General features: G+C 42.4%; 1 protein-coding gene across 1 annotated transcript; it reads right to left on the reverse strand.

Moving 5' to 3' along the window:
* Positions 1-1,164: 1,164 nt before the first annotated feature.
* pgk1 (phosphoglycerate kinase 1) lies at positions 1,165-25,548 on the reverse strand. The gene is made up of 11 exons (XM_050041464.1): positions 25,383-25,548; positions 21,101-21,151; positions 20,808-20,963; positions 20,323-20,467; positions 14,330-14,433; positions 13,671-13,790; positions 9,872-9,986; positions 5,382-5,561; positions 5,118-5,295; positions 1,969-2,067; positions 1,165-1,843 (listed from the first exon to the last, which is right to left on the reverse strand). Exons 1-11 carry the CDS (start codon positions 25,445-25,447, stop codon positions 1,803-1,805), a joined length of 1,254 nt encoding a protein of 417 aa, XP_049897421.1. The 5' UTR covers positions 25,448-25,548; the 3' UTR covers positions 1,165-1,802.
* Between the last annotated feature and the right edge of the window lie 29 nt (positions 25,549-25,577).

Raw genomic sequence — 25,577 nt, forward strand, 5'->3', positions numbered from 1 at the left:
TAATTATCTTAATCTTAATGTAGGATTCCTTAGATAAATATTTTGTGCCAAGTCTGTGGATGTTTCTTTTGAGCAGGAATTAAGATCACTGTATGGAGAATTCATAACCCAGATATTGAGATTGATTCATTATTGATAAGCGTGCTGACGAATTAATAATTGGTTTACAGAGTTATTAATTTGATTAGTCGCTTCCCTCATTAGGAGGGTGGTGCCCCAAACTTTATCACGAGTGCAAACATTCTCAAAAAGGTATTTCCCCTACACCACTGGACACGCTCCACCCACCTAAACACCAGTGCAGACCAGGTAACCCCCCTCATGGCAGCGCCACTCCCCAGTAGCATTGGCCCCCCAACAGGACACTGCACCATGCCACTGCTCAGGAATGGTCCGAGGCACTGCCATTGATAAGTGCCATCACTATAAGGGGGTTTACTTGGTCTGCAACGGTGTTCGGGTGGGTGGAGCACGTCAAGTAGCATTCACATGAATGCCAGGACCCAAGATTTCCCGACAGAACATTTGACCATCAAATTCTGATCAGTTCATCTTTGAGTCCAAGTGGACGTTTGTGCAAAATCTGAAGAAATTCCTTGAAGGTGTTCTTGAGATATCGCTTTCATGAGAATGAGACAGATGCAATTTCGAATTGACCTTTGAGCACCAAATTCTGATCACTTCATCACTGAGTCCAAGTGGATGTTTGTACCAAATTTGAGGAAATTCCCTTAAGTGGTTCTTGAGATATTGTGTTCATAAGAATGGGACAGACGGATAACAGTGACCGTGACCTTTGAGCACCAAATTATAATCAGTTCGTTGAGTGAGTGAACATTTGTGCCAAATTTGAAGAAACTCCCTCATGGCATTCTTCAGATACCGCTTTCCTAAGAATGGGATGAACAAATGACAATCCAACAACATAATGCCTCCAACCACAGCTATCACCTGCACAGAGACAAAAAATACTGAGGTGAAGTACTTGAGTAAATGTACTTACCTGTAGTGAGATTACACCACTGCCTGTCACTAATTAATAAGAGCTTTCTGTGAGTTGATGGATGAGTGTCTTCATAATAACCTTTGTGATGACACTGTTGTCCTGTGAGTTACCCTCTGATCACTTCCTGTACTTAAAATGACAAAACAGCCACAGACAAGTTTTTACACAGAGACGGTTTTATTAATCTGAACAGATTAGACGCCACGTCTCCATCTGAAGCCGCTTAGAAACCAACAACCAGCATTAAAGACAGATGACCAGAGCCGACGAAAACATAACGCCTACGCACACATCACATAAACCGTTTCTTTACATATATATATATACTGTATGTATACACACTGAGGGTGGGGCAGTGATGTTTCAGTGACGCAGCAGTACACACATTCACACACACATACGAGCCAGTGCTTGAGTGTCTCAGGGGTGAACGGCCAGATTAAACCCAGATCCAGGTGACAGTAACACCGTGTCTGCTGTGTTTGAGCCGTTTATTCAGCAGGTCAACAGGAAACAACTCCCATCTTTACGAGCCATTTGATCTTTTTATGTCTTGAAGGTTGAACTTCTCTACCCGCAGAGTTTCATCAGCGTGTTGGAGTAAGGCAGAAGGCTCTACATCGATACATCTGAGGCAAAGTAAACTTAGAAAAACAGACTGAATAAAAGATGAAATGGCTGGAAAAGCAGGTGTGTTTAATGACGTTTGAGAGAAAACAGGAGTCGGGCTGAGTAGCTACACACCTCTCGCACTTCCACACACATTCACCCAAACACCAGCAGGTTGATGGGAAGTTTAGACGCTGCTCAGTGCGTCCACACCTGGCAGGACTTTACCTGGAGAAGAGAGCAAACACACAATTCAGCATCATCAAGCTTCAGTAACACACTGAAATGATCTGAGGATCGTGCTGGTGTTTTTATATGTGAATAAACATCATACTGTTTTTTCGGTCACTCACCCTCCAGCAGCTCCAGGCTGGCTCCGCCTCCTGTGCTCACATGGCTGACCTTGTCCTCTGTGTTCCACTTGGCACAGCAGGTAGCGGTGTCGCCCCCACCTGGACACAAACACAGGATTTAAAGGTTCACTGCAAGATCTTATACCAGGTTCAGACTACACAACAATTTTTATCTGTTCCAACAGTCACTATGTCAGAATAGGTGATTATGGAGACATAAATCGTGCCGAGACTTGGCCGACAGACATGACAGACTACACAATGGTCCACACCAATCATTGCTGGTCGTCATTCACATCGTGCATCAGATTATTCTTGTCCTCTTTCTATTATTATTAATATTATTATTTCAGTCACTGTGGCTGTTCACATCTTAGCCTAAATAGTAGTAACATAAAAAGCGCCACCAGATGGGCGGAGCTACATTTAAGGCCCTATTTAGACGGTCTAAAGCGGACGGCGGAGGGCGCATAATCCATGTCGCAAGTGTCATTGCTATTTAGATGCAGGCACAGTTGTCATTTTCACGCCCTGCGCCCCCGTCATCTAACTAGCAAATGAACTTGCGCTCCTCTGGGTGTGTTGGTCTAAAAATGAGGAGTGGTCAGGCGCAGTCATGGCGCGTTGCTAGTTAGATGACATAAAAAGCAAATGCGCCAGTGACCAACAAAAATCCGGTCTAAAGTCAACGGCGCAGTATTTCGCTGTTAAACAAGTTGGTAATATGCGTCTCTAGGCGGTTTCGCTGTTAAACAAGTTGGTAATATGCGTCTCTAGGCGGGTGCATAGCGCGTGCGTGCATATTACAATGTGAAAGGTTATTATTGTGCACATTAAAATATTTATCAGAAACACGTCTTAATGGTCAGTCATTAATCAGAATGATCTAATTGCAGTAATAGTAATGATCATCATAATCCGGGAGGTCCAAGCTCGCGGTGTACGAATATACGGAACTGCGAGCAGACCTCCACGGGCTGATGATGCATAGCCTGTAAAATGAACTCGTCTTTCCCAAATGAATTGTGATCATTTTGGCATGTAAATCACAAAATCAAAGATGTGAAAACGTTTGATAAACTTTATTTTGACATAAACGCAACAATAACCAGCTTCTGTGAACTAAAAACGTAAAGGTATAGCCCTACAAGTACAAATGTATATGTAAAAAAAAAAGCTTTTAGAATGTAAAACTGAAGATCATCTTGTCAGGAGGAGGAGGAGGATGCACAGCGGTCGCACAGCCGGGGGCCAGCCCTTCCTGGACCTTCGGGCGGGGGGAGTTCAGGATGCTGGAGAGGGAGCTGGGCTCTCTAACCTCCCGGATTAAAATAAAATTGAATAAGTTACAATTTGTTGACAGCGTTTCTCTCGTGCGCGCGCGCTCTCTCTTTCTCTCTCACAGTCTCACTCTGTTTCTTTTCTTTGGACTTTTCTAAGATGACAGATGCTGAATATATACTCCCTATCTGGCTGTTTGTGGCTGGCTGAGAGGGATGTGAACTTATTAGTTTGCAACTGTGTTAATCAAATCAGGTTGGGTTTCCATTATGCGTGCCAAACGGTGCCAATTCCCTTTGATCTGACATCAGATGTGACAGGACAGTCGATATAGAGATACATTTATCGTCTCCTCAGCTGTAAAATGCTCACTCTTTCCAGTTGGTAGGTCCGCCATCTAACTAGCTCTCCGCCATGCGCTCCAATCGCGCCTCTTTTAAAGGGAATGAGAGGTGACACTCTGATTGGCTTATTGAATGATACACCCAAAACACACCCATGACTAATTCACAGAGTCCAAAGTCCAACCCTTTTAGACTCTCCGCCATGGCGCACAGTCTGAAAACGCGCTGTCTGACTAGCAAGTGACTGGGACACGCCCATTCGCCGCACGCCTGGCGCTTTGCGTTTTAGACCGTCTAAATAGGGCCCTTAAAGTACCACATGTAACCTATACAAGTCACTGAATCCTTCACAGGAAGTTCCTGCAAATGTTTCACAATAAAAGCCTTTTTCGAAAATGAAGGAATTCTCTCAACCGTAGTTCGAAGGGGCTTTTACTTTTAAAGGGACACAGGAAGTGTTAAGTTTGAAATGACGGTGTGATGCATTAAATTTCACAGGAGCGGATTAAAAGTAAAAGTAGAATAAGACCTGATGCCTGTTTTTAATGTCGTCTGTTGTTTCTTGTTGGAGCAGATGACTCTGTGTTTCTATTGGTCAAAGTGACGGCTGTGACGGGAGCAGTCGTGAACGACAAAAATAAAACCAAACACACTAGACTTTCTGTCGGGATGTCATGAGGTGTCCCAGAGGTGGTGTCGGTTGTCTTAGACTGTGACACACTACACGAGATGAAAAGATGGATTATTACGTACGACACTTGTTCTGTACAAGGCTGCATCAGGCTGATGTCATGTAGTCTGAACACGGCATTTAAGGTATAATCTTTACAATATTCTATATCTGTGTTATTTGATGATCAGAAAATACAAAATCACCAGACTTCTTTTATATCACTTAAGATTTTTGATCAAATGAAACCCAGTATTTGACACATCTATCAATCACCAGAGATCTACAGGAAATGAGGCAGCGTGTAATCGAGCTTTACTATTTGTAATTTCATATTGACTTCAGCCTCCCTGTTAACAGTCTACAGCTGATTCAGAGCTGCGTTCAGTTCCTGCTGATGCAAACACAACATTTCCTGCTGCTGCTAAGTCACATTAAAAGCAGTTAACCGTGGAACCACAGGACGGCTTCAGTGTGAAACAGATAATTGTTACTTCCTGTGTGTTTTGTCAGCAAATACGCTTTAAATATTGCATCAGAGCACAGTTGCTCATGGTACCATGACTGACTTTCTTAAACCAAAGAACAGTTGAAGACAGAGTAGTGCTGCTCCCCAGTGGCTGATATGTGTATCGTTTCAAACTGAGAACTTGTTGCCACCAAATAACCACAGGAGTCACCATGTGAACCAGGACTTAAATCATTAATGAATCACTGTTAGCATCCCAACATGCTAACGGTATATTTGGACCAACGATCATCACACTGACTGACTTACAAACTGAACTACAAGGCTGAAAACAAACAATCAAATAAACAAATAAAAAGCTCCCCTCTCCTCTCGTCTTTCTTACCAATGATCGTGATGCAGCCTGATTTGGTCACCTCCACCACTTTGTCCATCAGGTTCTTCGTCCCCTTGGCAAAGTTGTCCCACTCGAACACACCAACTGGGCCGTTCCACACGATCTGCTTGGCCCTGCCCACAGCCTCTGCATAGGCCTTGGAGCTCTCTGGTCCACAGTCCAAACCCTTCAAGAAGAAAATGTCACCAAAACAGAAGCGAAAAACACACAATGACATCCGTCCATCAGTGACTGAGGTCAATCTATTCTCACCATCCAGCCAGCGGGGATGCCAGCAGCGACGGTTGCGGTGCCAGTGGTGGCTTTCTCGTCGAACTTGTCGGCAGTGATAAAGTCGACGGGCAGCGTGATCTTGACGCCGTTCTTCTCTGCTTTGGCCATCAGGTCCTTGACGATACCAGAACCCTCCTCGTCAAACAGGGAAGTACCGATCTGACAAGAGAGAGAGAGAGGGAAGGAAATTAAATTCATTTTATAAATAATATGTCCTTATATCTCTAGAAGCAGAAGATCTTTGGTTAAAAAATTAGTTTCATCCTGACTGAGACTGTGTGTCATTTAGGTAGAAGGTGAATCATTTTCTTTGGTACTGATGATTTATAAAAGCATATTTTCCATTACGAGACTCAACATGGTCATCCTCGCACATTGGAAAGACAGATGTGAAGTGGCCGCTAAATTAACAGCAGCTTTGGCCAAAATTTACAGCTGGCTCTCTGAGTCTTGCCTGACACTTGATGTAAGTAAAAGTGCTTGCATGTATTTTTATATTAGGAAAAATGGAAGTCAGACAGATCTTGTGGTAAAAGGAGAAAGGATCCAGACTGTGTCACATGGCTTGGCGGGGACGGAGTAACTGCCGCAGCAAGCCAACACGCCGTTTGCGGTCATTTTGACTTGACCAACAGACTTCACTACAAGCTGACTGGCTGTTGAAACAGGTGATGTGCTATAAAACCAGATGCCGGCGATTTGACCTGCTGAGTTGCAGGTGACACCATTAGCCGGCTTGAGTCGATCTCAGACGTCCAGTTCACACCACTGCAACTTTTCTCTTCAATGTTCTCAAATGGTTTCATCTTGTCACAAATCTTTGGTCTGAACTGGACTTTAGAGAGAGGGATCTCTTTTATTGATACTGGGAGAGACAGAAGGTTCGATGAAAGGTACTAAAGTAGATGTCAGGAAACCTACTGACCGTGGTGTTCAAACAGACTTGTGAAAGCAGAGATTGGTAATCACAGTCATGACCTAAATTTGACCTCTAAACAAAAAGATCTGGAAAGAAAAGCTTTTGTTTAAAATGGTCATATTTCCACACTTCTTTGTATAGCTATAGAACCATGCAGATATAATTGTTGTTGTATTTGTGCAGGATCATTTTATCAGGCCTGGAAAATGGTTCCAGTCATACCTGACTGATAGGAGCTCCTCGGTTTGCCTCAGTAAACATTCCTCAGTGTTGGTACTCACTTGTGGGGTTCCTCAAGGCTCTATATGGGGACCTATTCTCTTCTCACTGTATATGCTGCCCTTAGAGTCAATTTTTAAGACTACCAAGGTAAAGGCCAATCTCCTCCCAAAAGATCTCGAGAGAATTATTCATGCTTTAATTACCTGTCGGCAAGACTATTGTGATACTTTGTATGTGGGTGTAGATCAGTCGTCATTGCATTGTCTGCAGTTAGTAAAAAATGCAGCTGCTTGTCCCCTGACTGGAAAAAGAAAACGGGATCACATAACACCAGTGTTGGCCTCCCTCCACTGGCCTCCTGTCCATTTCAGGATTGAATTCAATATTTCATTGATGGTTTTTAAGGTTTTAAGTTTTGGCGCCACCTTATTTAGATTTAGGAAAATTCTCAGGCAGGTTCTGAATTTTAAGGAGAATCTTTTTTTCTATTATTTTAATGTTGTAATTTATAGACATTTACATGATAGATGGATATTAGAAATAATAATATCCCCTACAATCTAAAAATATCGGTATTAGGATTGCTCCTGACCAAGAATATTCCTAGTCGACCAACAGTCATCATCACGGTCCATCAGTCGACTAGTCGCCTGCATGTTTATGATATGAATGTAATGATTAAATGATATATTTTGGTGGTTTGAGTTGAAGGTGTGAGAAAGAATAGTATCAGTAACATTGTTAACACTGTGCTACATTACAGAGAAATACAAAACCGTACTAATGAACCTTCATTAATATAGGCCTATATTTTATCTACAAGTGCACGTCACACACTGAGCGAGCCGCCTGTTAATGACGCTGTGGGCTAATGGGCATGTAGCTACTTCCATGTTTCAGATGATACGTCATGTTTGTAGTCGACCAATGAAGATGAGTTTACATATCACCTTGGGTTCGTCCTTCACCTTCTCAAAATGATCCCACACTTTGGATTTCCTGCCCGACATGTTATTAACTAGCCTGTGGAATAACCGCAGGTACCAGCCCTGGAAATTAACCTGACTCCGGTCTGACTGCTGAGCGTGGACACTTCCTGTGTCTGTCCTTTCAAATTAAATTCACACATGGTCCAGTCATATAGGTTTGGATTTATTTTGACAAGGTGCAGCTCCTAAAAGAGTTTCACTTTTTTTTTTTTTTTCCCTGCGACAAAGCGACCAATGAAATCTTGCTGACTAATGACCTTTCTGGGCTTCTAACGTTTGGTCGAGTTTTAGGGGGCAGCTCGAATCATCTGTATTGTGTCAGATTTGACAAGTGTGATTCAGAGAAGGAGTATGATTCTTGCTGCTTGTTACAGCAGCCGGGCACGGTTTTTGAAATACCTTAATAACCTCTACAAGCTGCTGTTGTTGCTTCAGTTGCTGATGTGTTGGTCAACAGGCCACCTTTCAGTGCTGTGAGCCCTGTAGATATCTAAAATCTGGGAAAATAAAACCAAAACTGTTTGCTTGGATAGATACCACATTGAGAGTTGAGAAGAAAATATGCTCTTTTGTAATTAGAGTGAGCTGAAGCTTGTCTCTTCACATCTTTTAGTCTGACTTCAGGTCATGGACGTAACTCTGCTGTGAAACTAACGAAACAAAAGCAGTTTCACAAGTCTGTTTGAACACCACCAATGTTCAGCAGCGAGCCCAGCAGCTGGATTACGACAGCACGTTGTCTGAGTGATGAAAACACAGAACTTGTGAAACACCTGAAACTCAACACCAGTGTTTTTTAGTCACACAGAGTTCATTTCTGACACCTTTTCACTCGGTCACAGAAAAAAACCTGGTTTTACAGAAATCATCAGTGTTAGATCAGGAGGAGGGGGAAATGAATGGATTAATAAATTAGATTAATGAATGAAGTACATTAAACCTCGGCCAAAGTGCTTTGGAAATAGAAACAAAGCCCATAGGCGTGAATGTGAGTGTGAATGGTTGTCTGTCTCTATGTGTCAGCCCTGTGATAGTCTGGTGACCTGTCCAGGGTGTACCCTGCCTCTCACCCAATGTCAGCTGGGATACGCTCCAGCCCCCCCGTGATCCCCAACAGGATAAGCGGTTACAGAAAATCAATGAATGAATAATGAGCGAGAGAGTCATTTGCATCATGTCCACTGCATCGCCCTGCAGATCTTTGCATCTAATCACATCTTTATGTTGATATGTAATTCACTAATGTGAATTGTGTGAACACATCAGGCACTGAACAGGGTTCTATCTACATTGTTAGAAATTATTTTGTACTGAAGCGGCTGGCTGACAATGTTTTCCACCATTTTTCCATATCTTCAAATCTGACCACAGTGAGTATTCAGTTATTTCAGAGAGCTGTATTCAGATCAGTTTTAAAAGCCTCCAAAGCAGCATTTTTACATTAAGTATCTACTCACTTTAACCTGCTCCTGAAACCTGGCACCTCTAAGCCTCAATATCAGGTGTGCAAAGTCATCTAGTGGGCCGGATTGGACCCTTTGGCGGGCCGGTTCTGGCCCCTGGGCTGTAAGTTTGACACCCCTGCTTTACTAAATAAATTCTAGTCTGCAGCCTTGAGCCACGGTATTTTGGGGAAATGAAGAGACTCTGACGTGCCATGCTGTTGCTAGCTGGCTAACTAGCTCAGTGCGGCTGAAAGTAACCGACTGATTGATAGTGGATGTGGTGATATTATTGGTTATAAATAGGTTGGTACTAGCTTATGGAAAGACACGTCGTATTTTGTTTTACAGGAAGAAAACACGATTGGATTTTCAAAATAAGAGTCCTGCACGAGTGCATTTTTGAAAACCTACACCCGCCTATACCCGTAAAGCTCAGTGCCAGAACCAACCTGTTACCCGCCATTATGTCTCAAGCCCAGTTCAGACCAGTGATTCGGGACGACACGAAACCGTTTTAGAATGTTGCATTGAAAAGTGTCAGTGGTGTGAACTGGCCTGTCTGAGCTCGACTCAAGCCAGCTGACGATGTCACCTGACACTCAGCTGGCGGCTGGTTTTCAAGCACGTCACCTGTTTCAACAGCCAATCAGCTTGTAGTGAAGTCTGCTGGTCAAGTCAAAATGACAGCAAACGGCGTGTTGGCTTGCTGTGGCAGGTGCTCCGTCCCCGCTGAGCCCTCTGTTTCCTTCTGTATATCTTTTGTTATATATTTTGTATTTTTATATTTAAAGCACAAAACTGCACCAAACATTTCACTGCACAGTGTGAAGATATGTTTTTGTGTGTGACGAATGTAAAAGCCTTGAAACCTCTAACTGTTCTTGTCTTCCTCACCTCCATGTTGTTGAGGACTTTGAGGAAGGTGAAGGCCATGCCGCCGCCGATGATCATCTCATCGACCTTATCCAACATGTTGTTGATCAGCTGGATCTTATCTTTCACCTTCGCTCTGAAACACAGACGCAGAGAGGCGGCACACGTCAGTGTAGATAAGGAACACACATGTAGAAAGAAGCAGAGGAAACAAATCAAACACAAGCCAGAGATCGACTGATATGTACACACAGAATTAAACTATTTTATTTCTTTTAATAAAATGTCCTGACCTGGGTTTTAATCATTTATTAAAACTATATATTTTGGTCTCCTGTGATGCTCTCAAGTCTGCTCCTGAAACAAAACTCTTATAATAAACTTTAATAATGCCGTGTGTAGACCGTCTGAGAGCTGCAACCAATGATTATTTTCACTTTCCATTTTTCTGCAGATATCTTTCTCGAGTCACTGAGTAATCATTGGGTCTTTACAATGTAATTAAACTGTATCTTAAATATTAAATAGTGAAAACAGGCAGAATTGCAGCCACCAGACACGATTTATCTGTTTCAATGACGTCTGATGAACTCTGCGGCCGTTCACTGGCTGATCATTACACACTAATGTTCAATGTCCTCTGTTTGTGACCTGAAAGAAAAGGATTGGCTGCGCTGCTTGACTCTGAGCGGGAGTGACACTTGCACAATGCACTCAGGGTTCAGCTGGACTCTGACACGAAGCCAAAACCCACATGTGGCCACCGGTGGGCAGCTCGGTTAAACTAAGCGTCTGTTACAGCAGGTTCACCCCGTGTTTCCCACAACTATGACCAACACAGGAAAACAAGTACAAAACCACAGGAAGTTTAATAAGGTGGCAGAATTTTGTTGCTTTTATCATTAACATTTTCCTTCTCTGTCTGCTTTGGATGTAACCTCTGACCTCCTCATGATCAATTACAGATGGATTAATGATTAGGAATTCTAACTTACTGTAATTTCTGTCATTAAAGGGGATTTATACTTGTGCAGCAGACCCTACACACATGGCCTACCGCTGTGAGCATTTATACTTGTGTGGTGGTGTGTCTGTCACTCTGCAGTTCCAACTCGTAAACACTAGGTGGCGGTGGGGTTTCTGTGAAGTGCTGTAAAGTTTGGTTGATTTCCCCACAAATACAACATGCTAACGTTATTAGCACAAGCCTATGGCATTTTACATTGTATAAATTAGCCTAGCAGCTAGCAGACTTTTCATCTAGTCATATGAAGCCAGGGACAACAGCAACATTTAATAAAGGTAACGTTACATAATGTGTCTCTGTTACAACTCACAAGGTTCACCAAGGTTATACTAAACATGTTTTCCAAACAAATACAACATGCTAACATTATTAGCACAAGCCTGTGGCATTTTACATTGTATAAAACTAGCCTAGCAGCTAGTGGAGATTTCCTCTGCTCATATAAAGCCAGGATAAATCACACACAGGACTTAAGATGTTATTTTTGTGGAGGCTTTATTGTCTTCACAATTTATTGTTTCTTATCTGTGAAATTAAAGTAAATCAAAGCTTTGTTTCCACTGAGGGAAATGGTTTCAGCATACAGAAATAGACAGGAGGTCTGCGTTCCCGCGCCGTGTAGTTACATGTCTGGGGAGGTGCACATCAGGCTACGGCGTAGGCTCTATGTTGACGCAGAGCCTACTTATGTACAGCGTCAAATCGACGCACAAATATAAATCCTGCATAAACCTGTGAAATATCCAACTTTCCTGAAGGAATGTACACCATCATGTCTGTGTATGTATAATAAAAAAATAAAAATAAAATAAAAAAAACAAGTTCAACTTCATCATCAGCCAAACAAGTAGGGGTGTTAACTAGGGCCGTAACGGTACAGTTGCAGTGTAAATTATTATTATTATTATTATTTTTTTCATTTCATACATAATTACAGTCCCTTTTACGGCTCAGACTTTAAACAGAATATTCTGCCTTCTCTCCCACGCTTTACAAATAAAATCTGCAACAAAAAAGATTCCCTTTCTAAAACACAACTCAAGTTTCTCATACTCGTCCAGCCAAAAGAAATCAGCATAAATAGAGGACATTTTAATAAAAAGTACACCCCTCAAGTCCTCATAAACAAGACAGTGAAACAGAAAATGGACCTCACTCTCAATTTCACCGAGCTCACACACCTGACAAAGTCTGTCCTCCTCTGGAATGGCATTAAACCTGCCGGTCTCTAAAGCTAAGGGTAATGTTCCTGAACGTAACTGTGCACATAATGATCTTTGTCTTTTGTTTAAATTATACTTCACATACATTTCAACATCATAACAGTTTTTTATGAGACAGTAAGTTCATAATTTTGGTTTATACCATATATCGACAGACCATTTTTCCTTATACTTGAGAAACATATTATTCTTTAACTCCCAAATATTACAAAGTAACCTGTTANNTTTCACTTTTATATTTCTATTTTCATTCAAACAATGTGAAAAAGCAGGATTTTATATATATTTGTTTCATTCAAAAATTGTGTAAAGAGTTAACTGCTGTGGTGGTATGTTTTAATAAGGTCACCAATAAGTAAAAGATATTTAATAGTTGTCTATTTTTTCATTACTGTACCGAAAAAAACCGAACCGTGACTTGTGTACCGAGGTACGTACTGAACCGAGATTTTTGTGTACCGTTACACCCCTAGTGTTAACCAATAAACAAAAACACTACACAGTGTGTGCGACCTCTCGTCTGCCTGCTCACCATCAGATCACTCAGTACTGAGCAGTGACAGAGTCTCGAAGAAAGCAGCTGTACTGTGACACCACAGATTACATAATGAGCTTATAGTCTCTATTCCAGGACAGCCTCCTGGGTGTTTTAAAAAGAGGCTGCAGGGTGACGATGTCCGAACTGCAGGAGAAGGAGAGGACAACCCTGACCAGGAGATTTCTTCTTCAAACCAAATGGTACCTAAAATAAAAACTGGTGTTTTAGCTTTGTAGCCTGGTTTGGTCTGAAGGAACAGCACTCTCTTGTTTTAGTCTGACTGTCGGCTGTTGGTCAGTGTCGGGCTGTTAGTGAGCATCTGTCGCCCTAGATTTTTGGATGGGTCCCACATAGGGCTGTGTGGTATACCGGTTCGTATCAAAAAACGTTTTTTATTTTCGTTATGAATTTTTCATATACCGCAATACCGGTGAATAGCCCATCAACGTCCGGAACGCGCGGTGGGAAAGTGTTGCAGCGGGGACCCATTTCACCGCTGTACACCACAGGCATGCTAGAGCCAGCGAGAGTGAAAGCATAGAGAAAAGCTAAGAGGCAAGAATGGCTGCCGGAGAGAGTCCTGAAAGTGAAGCAACTGTATACGTTGCTGAAGAAGAACACGATGACCCAGAAGAACTCACACCAAAAAGAGCAGTGTTTCCCCTATAAGCAACTAGCAGTGGCACCTCGCAGCTGCTGAAATATGACTGCCGCTTTTTTTTTTCTTTTTTTTTTTCGTCTTAGCTCTTTAGAAACTACTGTTTTATTATTTGGTGCTACGGATGCTTCATATCCAGGCCTATAGAACAGGTCTATACCGTGTCCTTTTATTAAACAAACTAAATAGCCTCATGTTATTTATCTTATTTACATGACGGCATGTCATTTCTGTCTCTACATGGTCACGCCTTTACAATTCTCCTCTGCTCTGTGTATCGCGCACGGCGGAGTTTTGCACAGACACACAGACACAGACACACAGACACAGACACATGGCTTGGGCCGCATTTTGCTGAAATGAACTATTCTCACCCTCCGAGGATGGCCAGGAAGGGCCTCTGAGGTTTCTCCAGAGCCATGGCGAAGTAGTCCAGCTCCTTCTTCATCAGGAAACCAGCCGCCTTCTGAGGCAGGTTCACTCCCACCATGGAGCTGAGGAGGAGCAGGAGACATCAACATCAACATCACATCAACATCACATCACATCACATCACATCACATCACATCACATCACATCACATCACATCACATCACATCACATCACATCACATCACATCACATCACATCACATCACATCACATCACATCACATCACATCACATCACATCACATCACATCACATCACATCACATCACATCACATCACATCACATCACATCACATCACATCACATCACATCACATCACATCACATCACATCACATCACATCACATCACATCACATCACATCACATCACATCACATCACATCACATCACATCACATCACATCACATCACATCACATCACATCACATCACATCACATCACATCACATCACATCACATCACATCACATCACATCACATCACATCACATCACATCACATCACATCACATCACATCACATCACATCACATCACATCACATCACATCACATCACAATCACATCACAATCACATCACAATCACACTGCTTCATTAATCACCACCCTGCTCACCTGTGGGCTCTGTGCGCCGTGCCGAAGGCGTCATTGACGTACACATCTCCCAGTTTGGACAGAGACGCCCTGAAGGAGTCAATATCAGCCTGGGAGGCTTTGGTCTGAGGGACAAGAGCGACAGAGAAGAAGAGGAGGATGAGTACTACAGGTAAGCAGTGTTGGACGAGACACCCGAGAAAGACAGGTATTTGATTTGTTTTTAAGGCTTCAGAATGGTCACCATTAATCAATAGAAACAACATTTCCATCTTATCTCATCATCACTGTTGAATACTGAAATACAGGTATTAATTGATGAATTATTTTCATTGTTGCGAGCTGCACCTGCTGCATTATCATCCTGAAGCTAAATTCAAAGCCTTCAATGTGTTTTTATCACCAGACCAATGTCTAATGTCCATATTCACATAACAACCGTTACTAACAGGACTATTAAAACCGCCGACCAGCAGCACGTCCAGTTTCATGAACTTCCTGCTGTTTAGCAAACAAACACATTCTGTAGATGCTGCTTTTATTTATTGTAACATTATACACAACCTGATATTATCAATCAGCACTGATCAGAGCATAAACATGAACATACAGTACGACTGATCTGTCTCAGTTTACACGCGATGATGTTTTTCTCGCCTTCATCTGCATAAAAAGACTTAAATAAGACGTGATTAATTTTCAATGAATAAACGTTCATGCAGACTGAAATTTAACCATTCTCTCGGGAGGTACGGTGCCTTTAAAGGGATAGTGCACCCAAAAATGAAAATTCAGCCATTATCTACTTACCCATATGCTGACGGAGGCCCTGGTGAAGTTTTAGAGTCCTCACATCCCTTGCGGAGATCAGCGGGTGGAGCGGCTAGCACACCTAATGGCAGACCGCACCCCAGACTAACGTCCAAGAACACAAAATTGAATCCACAAAATATCTCCATACTGCTCATCCATAGTGATCCAAGTGTGCTGCAGCCGCAACATAAAAAGTTGTTTGGAAAAATGTCATATGAACTCTGTTTTTAGCCTCACTGTAGCCTGTAGCTCTGACTGCTTCTCTGTGCTCCGCGTTCACGTGTGTGCGCCTGCGCGAGACCAGCGAAAGCATGAACTTTGCTCACCCATGTTGCACTACGGTCTTTTAGCAAAGGACAGCCCAACATGTCTGAAGACTTTGAAATTGAAGAGGAACAGCATTTCTTTGTTGAGCCGTATTTGTTTGAGCCCGAGTATACGGACGGAACTCAGGCTCCTGGATGAAGCAGCCGCCGCAGCTCATGAGCCTAACCCTCAGCCCGCCGCAGAATACCGGAGTCGAGCACTGGAAACCTGGTGGTGTAGTGCCAACGGATGAGGAAAGTCTTTGCTGCTCAGACTGGGAATTGGCAATACCTGCACTTGAGAATCTGGACATCAGTACTGACGAGACTGCTGCTCTTCAGAGATCACAGATCACCCTGAGCACGCACACGTGAACGCGGAGCACGGAGAAGCAGTCAGAGCTACAGGCTACAGTGAGGCTAAAAACAGAGTTCACATGATGTTTTTTGAAACAACTTTTTATGTCGCGGCTGCAGCACACTTGGATCACTACAGATGAGCAGTATGGAGATATTTTGTGGATTCAATTTTGTGTTCTTGGACGTTAGTCTGGGGCGCCGTCTACCATTAGGTGTGCTAGCCGCTCCACCCGCCGATCTCCGCAAGGGATGTGAGGACTCTAAAACTTCACCAGGGCCTCCATCGGCATATGGGTGAGTAGATAATGGCTGAATTTTCATTTTTGGGTGCACTATCCCTTTAACCAACTGTGAGTACGAAAAGTAACAAATGGTCTTGTTGTTTTATGGCTGTTTGGAGAAGTTTGCCTTCAGGGCTTTAAGACAGATAGTCCTGGTTTGAGTTAAAATGAAAATATTTCTTCCAGAAAGGTCTCTGACAAAAAGCCCTGAAGGTAAACTAATCCCATGTGCTGTTTTATGTTTGTTGGTGGAGTTAATTTAGAGTAAACTCCGCTGCACTTATTATTTATCTGTTGTTTTTATCTTTTATGGCCAAAAGTATAACAGAAAGGTGCAACAGCTTCCTCTGTTACAGACTGTGTTAAACGGGCAGATAATATCGTCTCATAACGATTGCAGGCCCCTGAATCACATCGAACTGAAATCATTTCATGGTGGATTTAATAATATCGACAAATATCATATTGTTGTCCAAAGAATCGATATAATATTGTAACATGATTTACACTCCTACCTTTGACCACCAAATTCTAATCAGTTTGTCACTGAGTCCACGTGAACATTTGTGCCAAATTTGGAAAAATCCCCTCAAGGCACTCTTAAGATATTGCGTTCAGAATAATATGAACACGTGTGGACGGACGACCCCAAAACATAATGCCTCCACCACAGCTATCGCCAACACAGAGGCATAAAAACTTTTGGGTTGGCACAGCAAGCAGGTGACCTCCTGGAGCCCACTGATAGCACCAGGTCTGCTAATAAGATGATATCGGATTTGGGTTACCAGGTTGAAATTGATATTTTTGGGAACAGCCCATGATGGCCCAACGTGCAGCGATACACCCGATGAAATCCTGATAACGAAGGCAACGTGTGAAATGAGTTTAAGCAGCCATTCTACAATAACTGCACTGATCACATGATGAAATGCATCAGACTCATCTCAGGAGAAAACACAGTTTAAAAATTTAATCTGATAGAAAATTTCTCTGGCTCTCCGCCTCCTATACTGAGCTCCTTTAGGTGCATCTATTCGAATGTGTGTGTGTGTGTGTGTGTGTGTGTGTGTGTGTGTGTGTGTGTGTATGATCAGTCAGACACTGAGTCGGTCATTGTGGATCAGGTTCCTGCTGCACTTTAACAGCTGAAGGTTGTTACTATGTGACTGGAGGGCAGAGAAAGGTCAAGAGACTTCTTCAGTGTCGTTCAAATGTCAGACGAGTGCTGCACGCTACAGTTGCCCTCTTCAGATCATACAGAGAAAAACTACTAATAACTCACTGCTGTGTTACAAACTCTGTTAGAAAGGGCACCATTTATATATGCACTCTATAGTATCATCATTTGGAGTTGGGACACACTCAGTGATTCTTCCTCTGAGGTTATTTCAGTCTGGTACAGTAGCAGCAGTACAGTAGAAACCCACCCACACGGGCCACATACCAACCAGGCCTCTCAGGACAGGAAAAGCAACACGTCCAGCCGGGACGACCCGCTGACCTTCAGGGTAAATGTCAGCAGGTCAAAGCTGCTGTGTGAGGACGGTCCTGAGCCTGGCTCTGTGGTCATATATCATACCACCTGCATCTCAGCGTGATGTGTAAGACTCAGACGTCAAAGTCCTTTCATTGTTGCCTCTTAGGAGGACGAGGATTGGAATACACCAAGTCGTGATCTGACACACTCAGTCTGTGTAAATTCAACAAGTCAAAAAGCTGATGATGTGGCAGAACGACGGGTCGGACACTCAACAGTTTGAGCTGCATCCTACCGCACATGCATCCATGTTATAGTTCCCAGAGCACAATGGAGCGTTACGTTTAGTGGGCAGCCTCACATAATAACTTTAATAATAATCATTTTAACACAGTGCCTTGTTTTGAGAATTCTTCTTTTAGTCTCTTGATTTAATTTTCTTCTGAAATCTTTTACTTTCAAATGTTGTGTGTGCCACCACTCAAGCATTCACTCTTTCCTTTACAGTAAACACTGCCTCTTCTCCTCTATAAGGAGCAGTAAATTGAGATGTCGGACCTACTTATGAATCATCATCATGAACAGATGCAGCGCTGTATCAAATTAAATTAGAAGTCTAGTAAAGAGCAGAGTTGTAACCAGTCATCGATCATGATCGATATGTTGTCTGCAGTTCTTCCTCATCATCTCACTGTGGCTGTTTCTGCTTTTACTCTTCCTCCCTGCTGTATTATTACACTAATTGAAGAAAAGCGGCTAATAAAGTTTCGCTAATTCTGTAATAAACATATTTTAATTGCTATAGTCTTAAAAATAAAAGTCCCCTGTTATTTTGTTATGTAAAAACTTTTATTGTGAAGCAGCAAAACAAGAAAATGTGGAGTTTTCCAGCAGCAACTTCACACAACTTCTAATACGGCTGATAGCGAACATGAAACAGTAAAATAAAGCAGATACATGAAACAGTAAAATAAAGCAGATATGTAAAGTAAAAACAGGACGCAGGAGAGAAACTAAACTCTATAGAGATTCAGTTAGAAGCTACAGATGTACTGAGAGCTGAACACACTTTTAAAAACACCTTTCTCCCTGGTCTCCTGCAGACAGAGGGGAGGAGAGTCTTGCAACACACACGGTGGTCGGGTGTTTGCTGTGGTTGGCTAGACGCCACTGCTACCATCTTAAGGGCGGTTGACCCGGCTTTTGGACCTACTCCAGAGAAGGAGTAGTTGTCCAAAGAATTGATATAATATTGTATCATGATGACAATAGTGATTTACACCCCTGGTAAAGAGGAAGATTTGCTTTGGGGAAATTTAAAAAGTTGCGTAGTGTATTTCATAGTGCACTGCAGTAGGATGCAAACAGAAGGTGGTGTTGGACACAGCCAGATTCTCTGCAGCACTGTGACCATGACATCATCAGACGGTGACATAGCTATTCCAGGAGGCTGCAGCTGGAGTGACTGTGCGATTTCCTTCAGGGGAGCCAACAGTGAGAACAGAAAGCCAAAGAACAGCCAGAGTTTAGCTCCAAAAAAACGACACAACTGACATGAAATAGCCTCAGTTTCATGCTTTGGATGGAACACGGGTTTTTTTTGTCTTTCCAAATAATAATTGTTAATAGTATGAAATCAAATATGATGATATTTTGATTAAAATAAGACACATGCAGCTCCACAACATTATTGGGTTTGACCCATGAGGCAAAATAACCCCTCAGAGCCTCCTGGTTATGATCTGCAGCTGAACGCAAATGCAAGAAGAAAATCTAAATAAAATGTCAAGTCATTTTAATTTTTTTGAGGGCAGGCTTTAAAGGAATACTTCATCTGAGAAATGACCGTTATACAGTGTTATGTTGAATTCATTAAGTAAACTTTGTTTTTCTGGCATGCCTCCATGATTAACGGAGAATCCAAAAAAGCCACCTTTAACAACAGCAACACTATATCAAAACATCCTTTTACAAACTCTCACACAACACTTGCAGTAAAGTCCAAGTCTCATTAATCTAGTCGTACCCTCAGTACTTCCCTAACACATCGCATTTTCACTTAAACCTACGATTTTAAACACTTCTGTGTGCGAGTGGCGAGCCCAAAAGCCATTATGTTTGTAGTGACACAATGTGGTTTGTACAGCTGGACCTCAACCCCATATCTCTACTCATCAATTCTTCGACACACACATGATGACATCATCATCATCCATGGTGAGGAGAGGAGACGAGCTGCCACAGGAGCAGAGAGGAAAAGTCATTTAGTGCTTTATTTTTAAAAGTATGTTTAGGCACGGTTTTAAACCCAACCCTAATCTCGTCCTCTTCTTCTTCAGGTTGTAGCAGACTGGACACACTGATGGCATCGTTGACTAACTGGGGGTGAGGAAGAGCCGATTCATTGGGGCGTATCCTTTAACTTTTTTTAGTGATTTTTTTTATGTGATATTTACAGGATACGACTCTCTCTCTCTCTTTTTTTTCCTAAAGATTATTTTTGTGGGCTTTTTGCCTTTTAATGACAGGACAGTTAGTGAAAGGGGGAGACAGAGAGAGAGTGGGGACTGGCATGCAGCAAAGGGCCACAAGCCGGACTCAAATCCACAGCCGCTGCAGCTAGGCAGTGCCTCTGTACATGGGGCGCCGGCACTATCCACTACGCTACTGACGTCCCTACGACTCTCTAACTCTCACTGACACAGATACGATGTGCCAAATTCGGCACAAACACCAACACCAGTGCCCCCTATCGTACCAGGCTGTGAGACTCACCTTGTTTCCGGAGGCGTCCTTGCCCTTTCCCTCCTCGGCGACGTGGAAGCGGAGGTTCTCCAGCAGGATGACGGATCCGGTGGCGGGGTTGGCGCAGGCAGCTTCCACCTCCGCACCCACACAGTCCTTCAGGAAGGTGACGTCCCTGCAGAGTCAGAGGAAATGATGCAATGATTTCTGATGCAATGATTTCTGATGGCAGAAAAAGCTCTGTCTTCTTCTAAATGTGATCATGAAATAATTATTTTGTAATGTCTGGAAACTGGGCGTGTTTGTGGTCGATCCATGTCAGATTTAGGACAGAACTCTGGGACCTGAAGTGTTAAACCACACTCGATGCTACCACCAGAAACGAAAGATATTATCAGTGCAAAATTTCTACGATACAAAGACATAAATATTCTAGTTACGAACTTGTAACTGCTTTAGAGAATAAACTGAATTTGTTCAGAGAAGGAAAGCAGTTAACCAGCGCATTGACCAACCTCCCCAGCAGGGTCTTGAGCTCTGCGGCGACGGGCTCCAGGGAGTACTTCTCAGGCATAGGGTTTCCGTCAGGTCGGCCCAGATGACTCATCAACACGACGGATTTGGCCTTGTGGTCCAGGCAGTGCTGGATGGAGGGAACAGCCGCCTTGATCCTGAAAATCAACAAACTCTCCTTCAACCTCCTCCACTGAAGAAACAACGTAATTTCCTTTGTCCTACATTTAACTAACTGATTAAAAAACATGATGTTCACAAACAGGTTGATTTTTGTGAATTAGAGGGACTTTACCTCTGGTTGTTTGTGATCTGCTTGTCCTTCATTGGAACATTGAAGTCAACCCTGAAAGAGAAGAAAATTGAATTACCGTAAAGTAACAAACTGATGAGATACTCTATGTATCACAGAAGTTTTTTGTGACTTCCTTTGGCTCCATTCTCTACGACCCATAGGTCCAGTGTTTTTCAGCTGTGATTTAAACATGTTGTCAAACACCATCAACGTACAGGGAGGTTTTTAGACATAAAATATGAGTCAAAGTCAATGTCTACTCAAAAAATATATTTTCTGACCACTCCAGAACTCTGTAACTGTCCATGTTCATGGTGATTAAAATAAACCCCTTCAAGAGAAATAACTAACGAAGGCGGAGTTTCTGCGGATAAAGACACCACCACACACTTCTAGTGGGTCAACTGAGAGGGATTGCTTCTGTATGAGTTTATACATTTAGCTTCTGACTGGATGGAAATCCAGAACCACATTTTGCTAAACTAAAAATAATTTTAACCTGAATTTCTCCATATTTCCCAACGAGTGAATCCACTGTACACATCAGTGTTGGGACATTATCCACCTCTTTAATCTCCTACAAACACACAACTTGTTTTGTTGCAGCACTGCATTCTGGTACCTGTATAATAACTGAATGTGTCATTTGTACTGATGTTCAGACAGACTCATTCAGCGCCTTTGGGCTACTGTAACCACCATGCAGCGCTGCATGCTGGCAGCTCATGAGAACATGCGGCATCCCTTGTACACTGGGCAGTTACATAACCACCTCGCTCCTCCCTCCGTCTGAGAACCTGATGCACTGACACACATGATCAGCTTGCGCACAAACACCAACACTCTCTGCGCACACACACACACACACACACACACACACACACACACACACACACACACACACACACACACACACACACACTGCCATACCAACAGCAATCCATTGTCTTAAACCTGACAGTCAGCAATTCCTTGGATCAACCGCTCTCGTGCCATTGAACAACTGCAGTAGTTTTCCTCTCTTACTTTGTGCCATCTGTTGCTTTCAAAGGGTAGATCTACATGTCATCGGAGGTTTTGCTGCATCTTTCAGTCTGGACTCAGACATTGATTAGAGGCAGAGCTGCAGATATAATCTCACCGGATGATTTAAACCTTTAAGGAACTGCAGTTGTTCACGGCCCAGGTTAGTTTATGGCAAACTTAAGACCGCAAAAACAATACTTGAAAAAGTTTGTTGTTTTTTTCCCCTCGAAACTAGACAGCTATTGATTATGACGGCAAGTCAGACCTCACAGTCTCCAATTAGTCAACTAAAATAACTTTTTTTATTAGAAGCAGAGTGGTAGTGTTAAAACATTCATGTGTCGAAGCTTCAGACAGAAAAACTGCCTCTTTGGCTCCATTTATTGAGATTGTTTCTGTCTCTAAATATGTTTGTGCAGCTCTAACTCTGATGTGCTAAAGGAACTGTTCACTTTATGATGCTACAGTGAGCTACATGATAAGACCAGAGAAAAGTGAGCCTCTCCAGGAGGTCAGTTCCTGGCCTCTACTGGATTTGGCTGCTGAACAGAGATTTCTGTCAGACACTGCCGGGTCTCTACAGCAACGTCCCGCCTTCCTTCTTTTTCATTCTGGACCAGCAGCTCACACAACACTTCCCCTGCACTGTCTGCAGCAGGAAGTTCATAAAACATACTGTGAACAAAATCCATGGCGTGTTGAATTAATGATACAAATGATACAAATTAACTTATTGTCTCCTCACTGAGAACAACTCAACATGGAGTGAATCTGACCTTTTAACACCGAGCAGAGCGAGCTGGGGGCTGCTGCCGCCGGTGAACCTTGTCCTATGCTGCCTGTCGTTTCATCACCAAGCTCAGCAAACCAAAATGGCCCTCTGACATTTTCCACAGAGGGTGTCGGTTTCCAGTGCATCATCTATGCCCATTACAGTCTGTAGAAATAACCAGCGAGAAAAAATACTGTGCTGTGATAAAATAAAAGTGCTTTAAAAGCACTTTTTAAATATCACAAAACGACGTTAGGTTCTGATCAGACAGGCAGAGCGACATCCAGCCAGGTAAAGAGACTGGACTTGGACCATAGAGGGTGGACTGCACTGCCTTTGAGCAAGGCACTAAATCAGCGTATTGCCTTTAAGTCAACAAGTGCTGAAACACACATTTAATGGATTCCCTTTTTGGTTAATAGCCAAGAAGGAAAGAAACACATTCAGAGGACTAATCTACAACTATTTTCATCAATCTTTCAGCTTATTTATTTCATGCAGAACACCACCTGTGTCTGTCTCTAGTTCCTCCAATGTGCTGTTCTCTGTTTTGTATCTTTATAAACTGAATATCTTTGTGGTTTGGACTGTTTAGTTCGACAAAACATGCAATAAGAATGATGATTTTCAGCTGACAGTTGCTGCTCAGACAATGTGAAGACATCATATAGGGCTCAGGTCGATTGGGAATATGTCATTAAGTTCCTTTAACGATTTCACAGTACTTTGATTTTGAAGCAGGACAACCACCACTCCACCCATCTTAGTCTTAGCAAGGTGCTGGAAACATGAGTAAGTCCAAACTGGTAGAAAAGATTTCCGCACACTTACATCCAGGCAGTGCTTCACTTTATTCTTGAGATTTCGGTCTAGCGTAGCTTCATGTTCTCTCTGATGAAGTTCTGATACACTGAAAGCTCAAGAACGCATAGATGCAAGTGCATGGAAATCTTTCCTACTACACTGTACTTTGATTTTTGCAGTTGGTTGCATCCATCTATTAATAATCTGAATCTGCAAAATTACTGGTAACTGATGTCTTTTAATAAATGTAGTGGACTTTTTTTGGTATTAATTTTTTTGGTCATTCTTATCCCTGTTTGTATTTTTTTCCCTTCTCTTGTCACTATCACAGTTCATCCTGAGGGGAGGGTTAGACGATAGGTCAAGTTTTATACACATTTTAATATTTGTTATTTGCACGAGCACTTTTGCTGTTGATGTATAGTTTTATCCATATTTTATTCTGAGAGTCAAATGCAACAAAATTTCATTCTTTTGTGCAATGAATGACAATAAAGTCTATCGATCTAATTTTTCCTGCTGGAGTTTCAATATCCGCAACATTTGTAAAAACATATGGATGTGATGCGGCTATGGATATATGATTTATTATTAATGCCCTGCAATTAAACTAGATGAAAATATGATCACAAAAAAGAAATAAATAATATAGTGAAGTAAGAAGTACAATATTAACTAACTCCACTTCATGAAGTCAAAATACTCAAGTAAAGTACAAATACTTGATTAAATGTACTCGGTTACATCCCACCACTGACTAAAATTGGTGATGCTCATGTGGTTTAAGCAGGACTTACTGAGTTTGTCTTTATACTGAAGGCTTTATATACTATTAGATTACATAGATTACACACTAGCACTACTAGCACTGTACTAAACAATTTAGAGAATTCATCTTTACACTGAATGTTTTATAGACTATTAAATTACATACTTTACATACTAATAAAAAAAGAATACCTGGATTACTGCTGAATTTCCCCAGATTATTAATGTCTAATGCGGGCGTTTGCATCCACATATGTAGTGAAGTAAGAAGTACAATAGTAACTAACCATTTTAATAAAAGTGGAAATACTCTAAGTGCATATACCTGATTAAATGTACTCAGTTACATCCCACCACTGACTAAAATTCAAGTCTGAGGTGCTCAGTGGTCGAAGCAGGACTCACTACTGAGTTTGTCTTTACATTAATGGTTTTATAGATTATTGGATTACATAATCTACTTACTAATAATTATGAATACCTGGATTACTGCTGAATGTCCTCAGATTATTAGAGCAGTGTGTGATACATGACATGGATTATTTGGATTATTGCAGTGATGCTGCTGTGTTTTAACTTGGCTCTGACACCATGTGTGATGCAGGCGGTTGCATCCATGCAGCATCTCCTCTCAGGCACGTATCGTTACTGTAACGGAGATGAATGGGAGAAAACGTGACGACCAAGTTCACTTCCTGTGCTCTGATGCAACGGTCTGAACCGACTCACACAGCGACACTTAACATACATACATACCATCACTTTAGTGTCACTGTGGGAGCACCACGCAGGTTGTTACCACAGGAAGGACAGATTTAAACACCTCCAAAATGTCAGCTAGCTAGCTAACTTCATTTAATCCAGTTTCCGATTAGCCGCGTAGTTTTGGCTAGCTAAACATTACCCGCTCACCTCATGACGACGCGCTTCCCGTTGACGTCCACCTTGTCCAGGGTGAGTTTGTTAGACAGAGACATGTTGCCTGGTTGTTGCCGGTTCTTTACTGCACCTTTCCTTCGCTGGGTCTCCTCCGCTTCCTTCGGCTGGTTAGCTACCGAGTGACAGCAGTGACCTTAGTGCGGTACAGAGGAGCAGGGGCGGGGCGGG

The sequence above is a fragment of the Epinephelus moara genome, chromosome 3, assembly GCF_006386435.1.
Source record: "Epinephelus moara isolate mb chromosome 3, YSFRI_EMoa_1.0, whole genome shotgun sequence".
NCBI classification, from domain to species: Eukaryota; Metazoa; Chordata; class Actinopteri; order Perciformes; family Serranidae; genus Epinephelus; species Epinephelus moara.

Bases quoted from the DNA above. Each gene is read 5' to 3' on its own strand.
- pgk1 (XM_050041464.1), bottom strand. From the start codon at position 25,447: ATGTCTCTGTCTAACAAACTCACCCTGGACAAGGTGGACGTCAACGGG. The intron at 20,468-20,807 runs GTTGGTCAATGC...CTGACTCTGCAG, and splicing joins CTCAAGACCCTGCTGGGGAG to GGACGTCACCTTCCTGAAGG. The intron at 9,987-13,670 runs GTGAGAATAGTT...TCTGTGTTTCAG, and splicing joins TTCCTGGCCATCCTCGGAGG to AGCGAAGGTGAAAGATAAGA.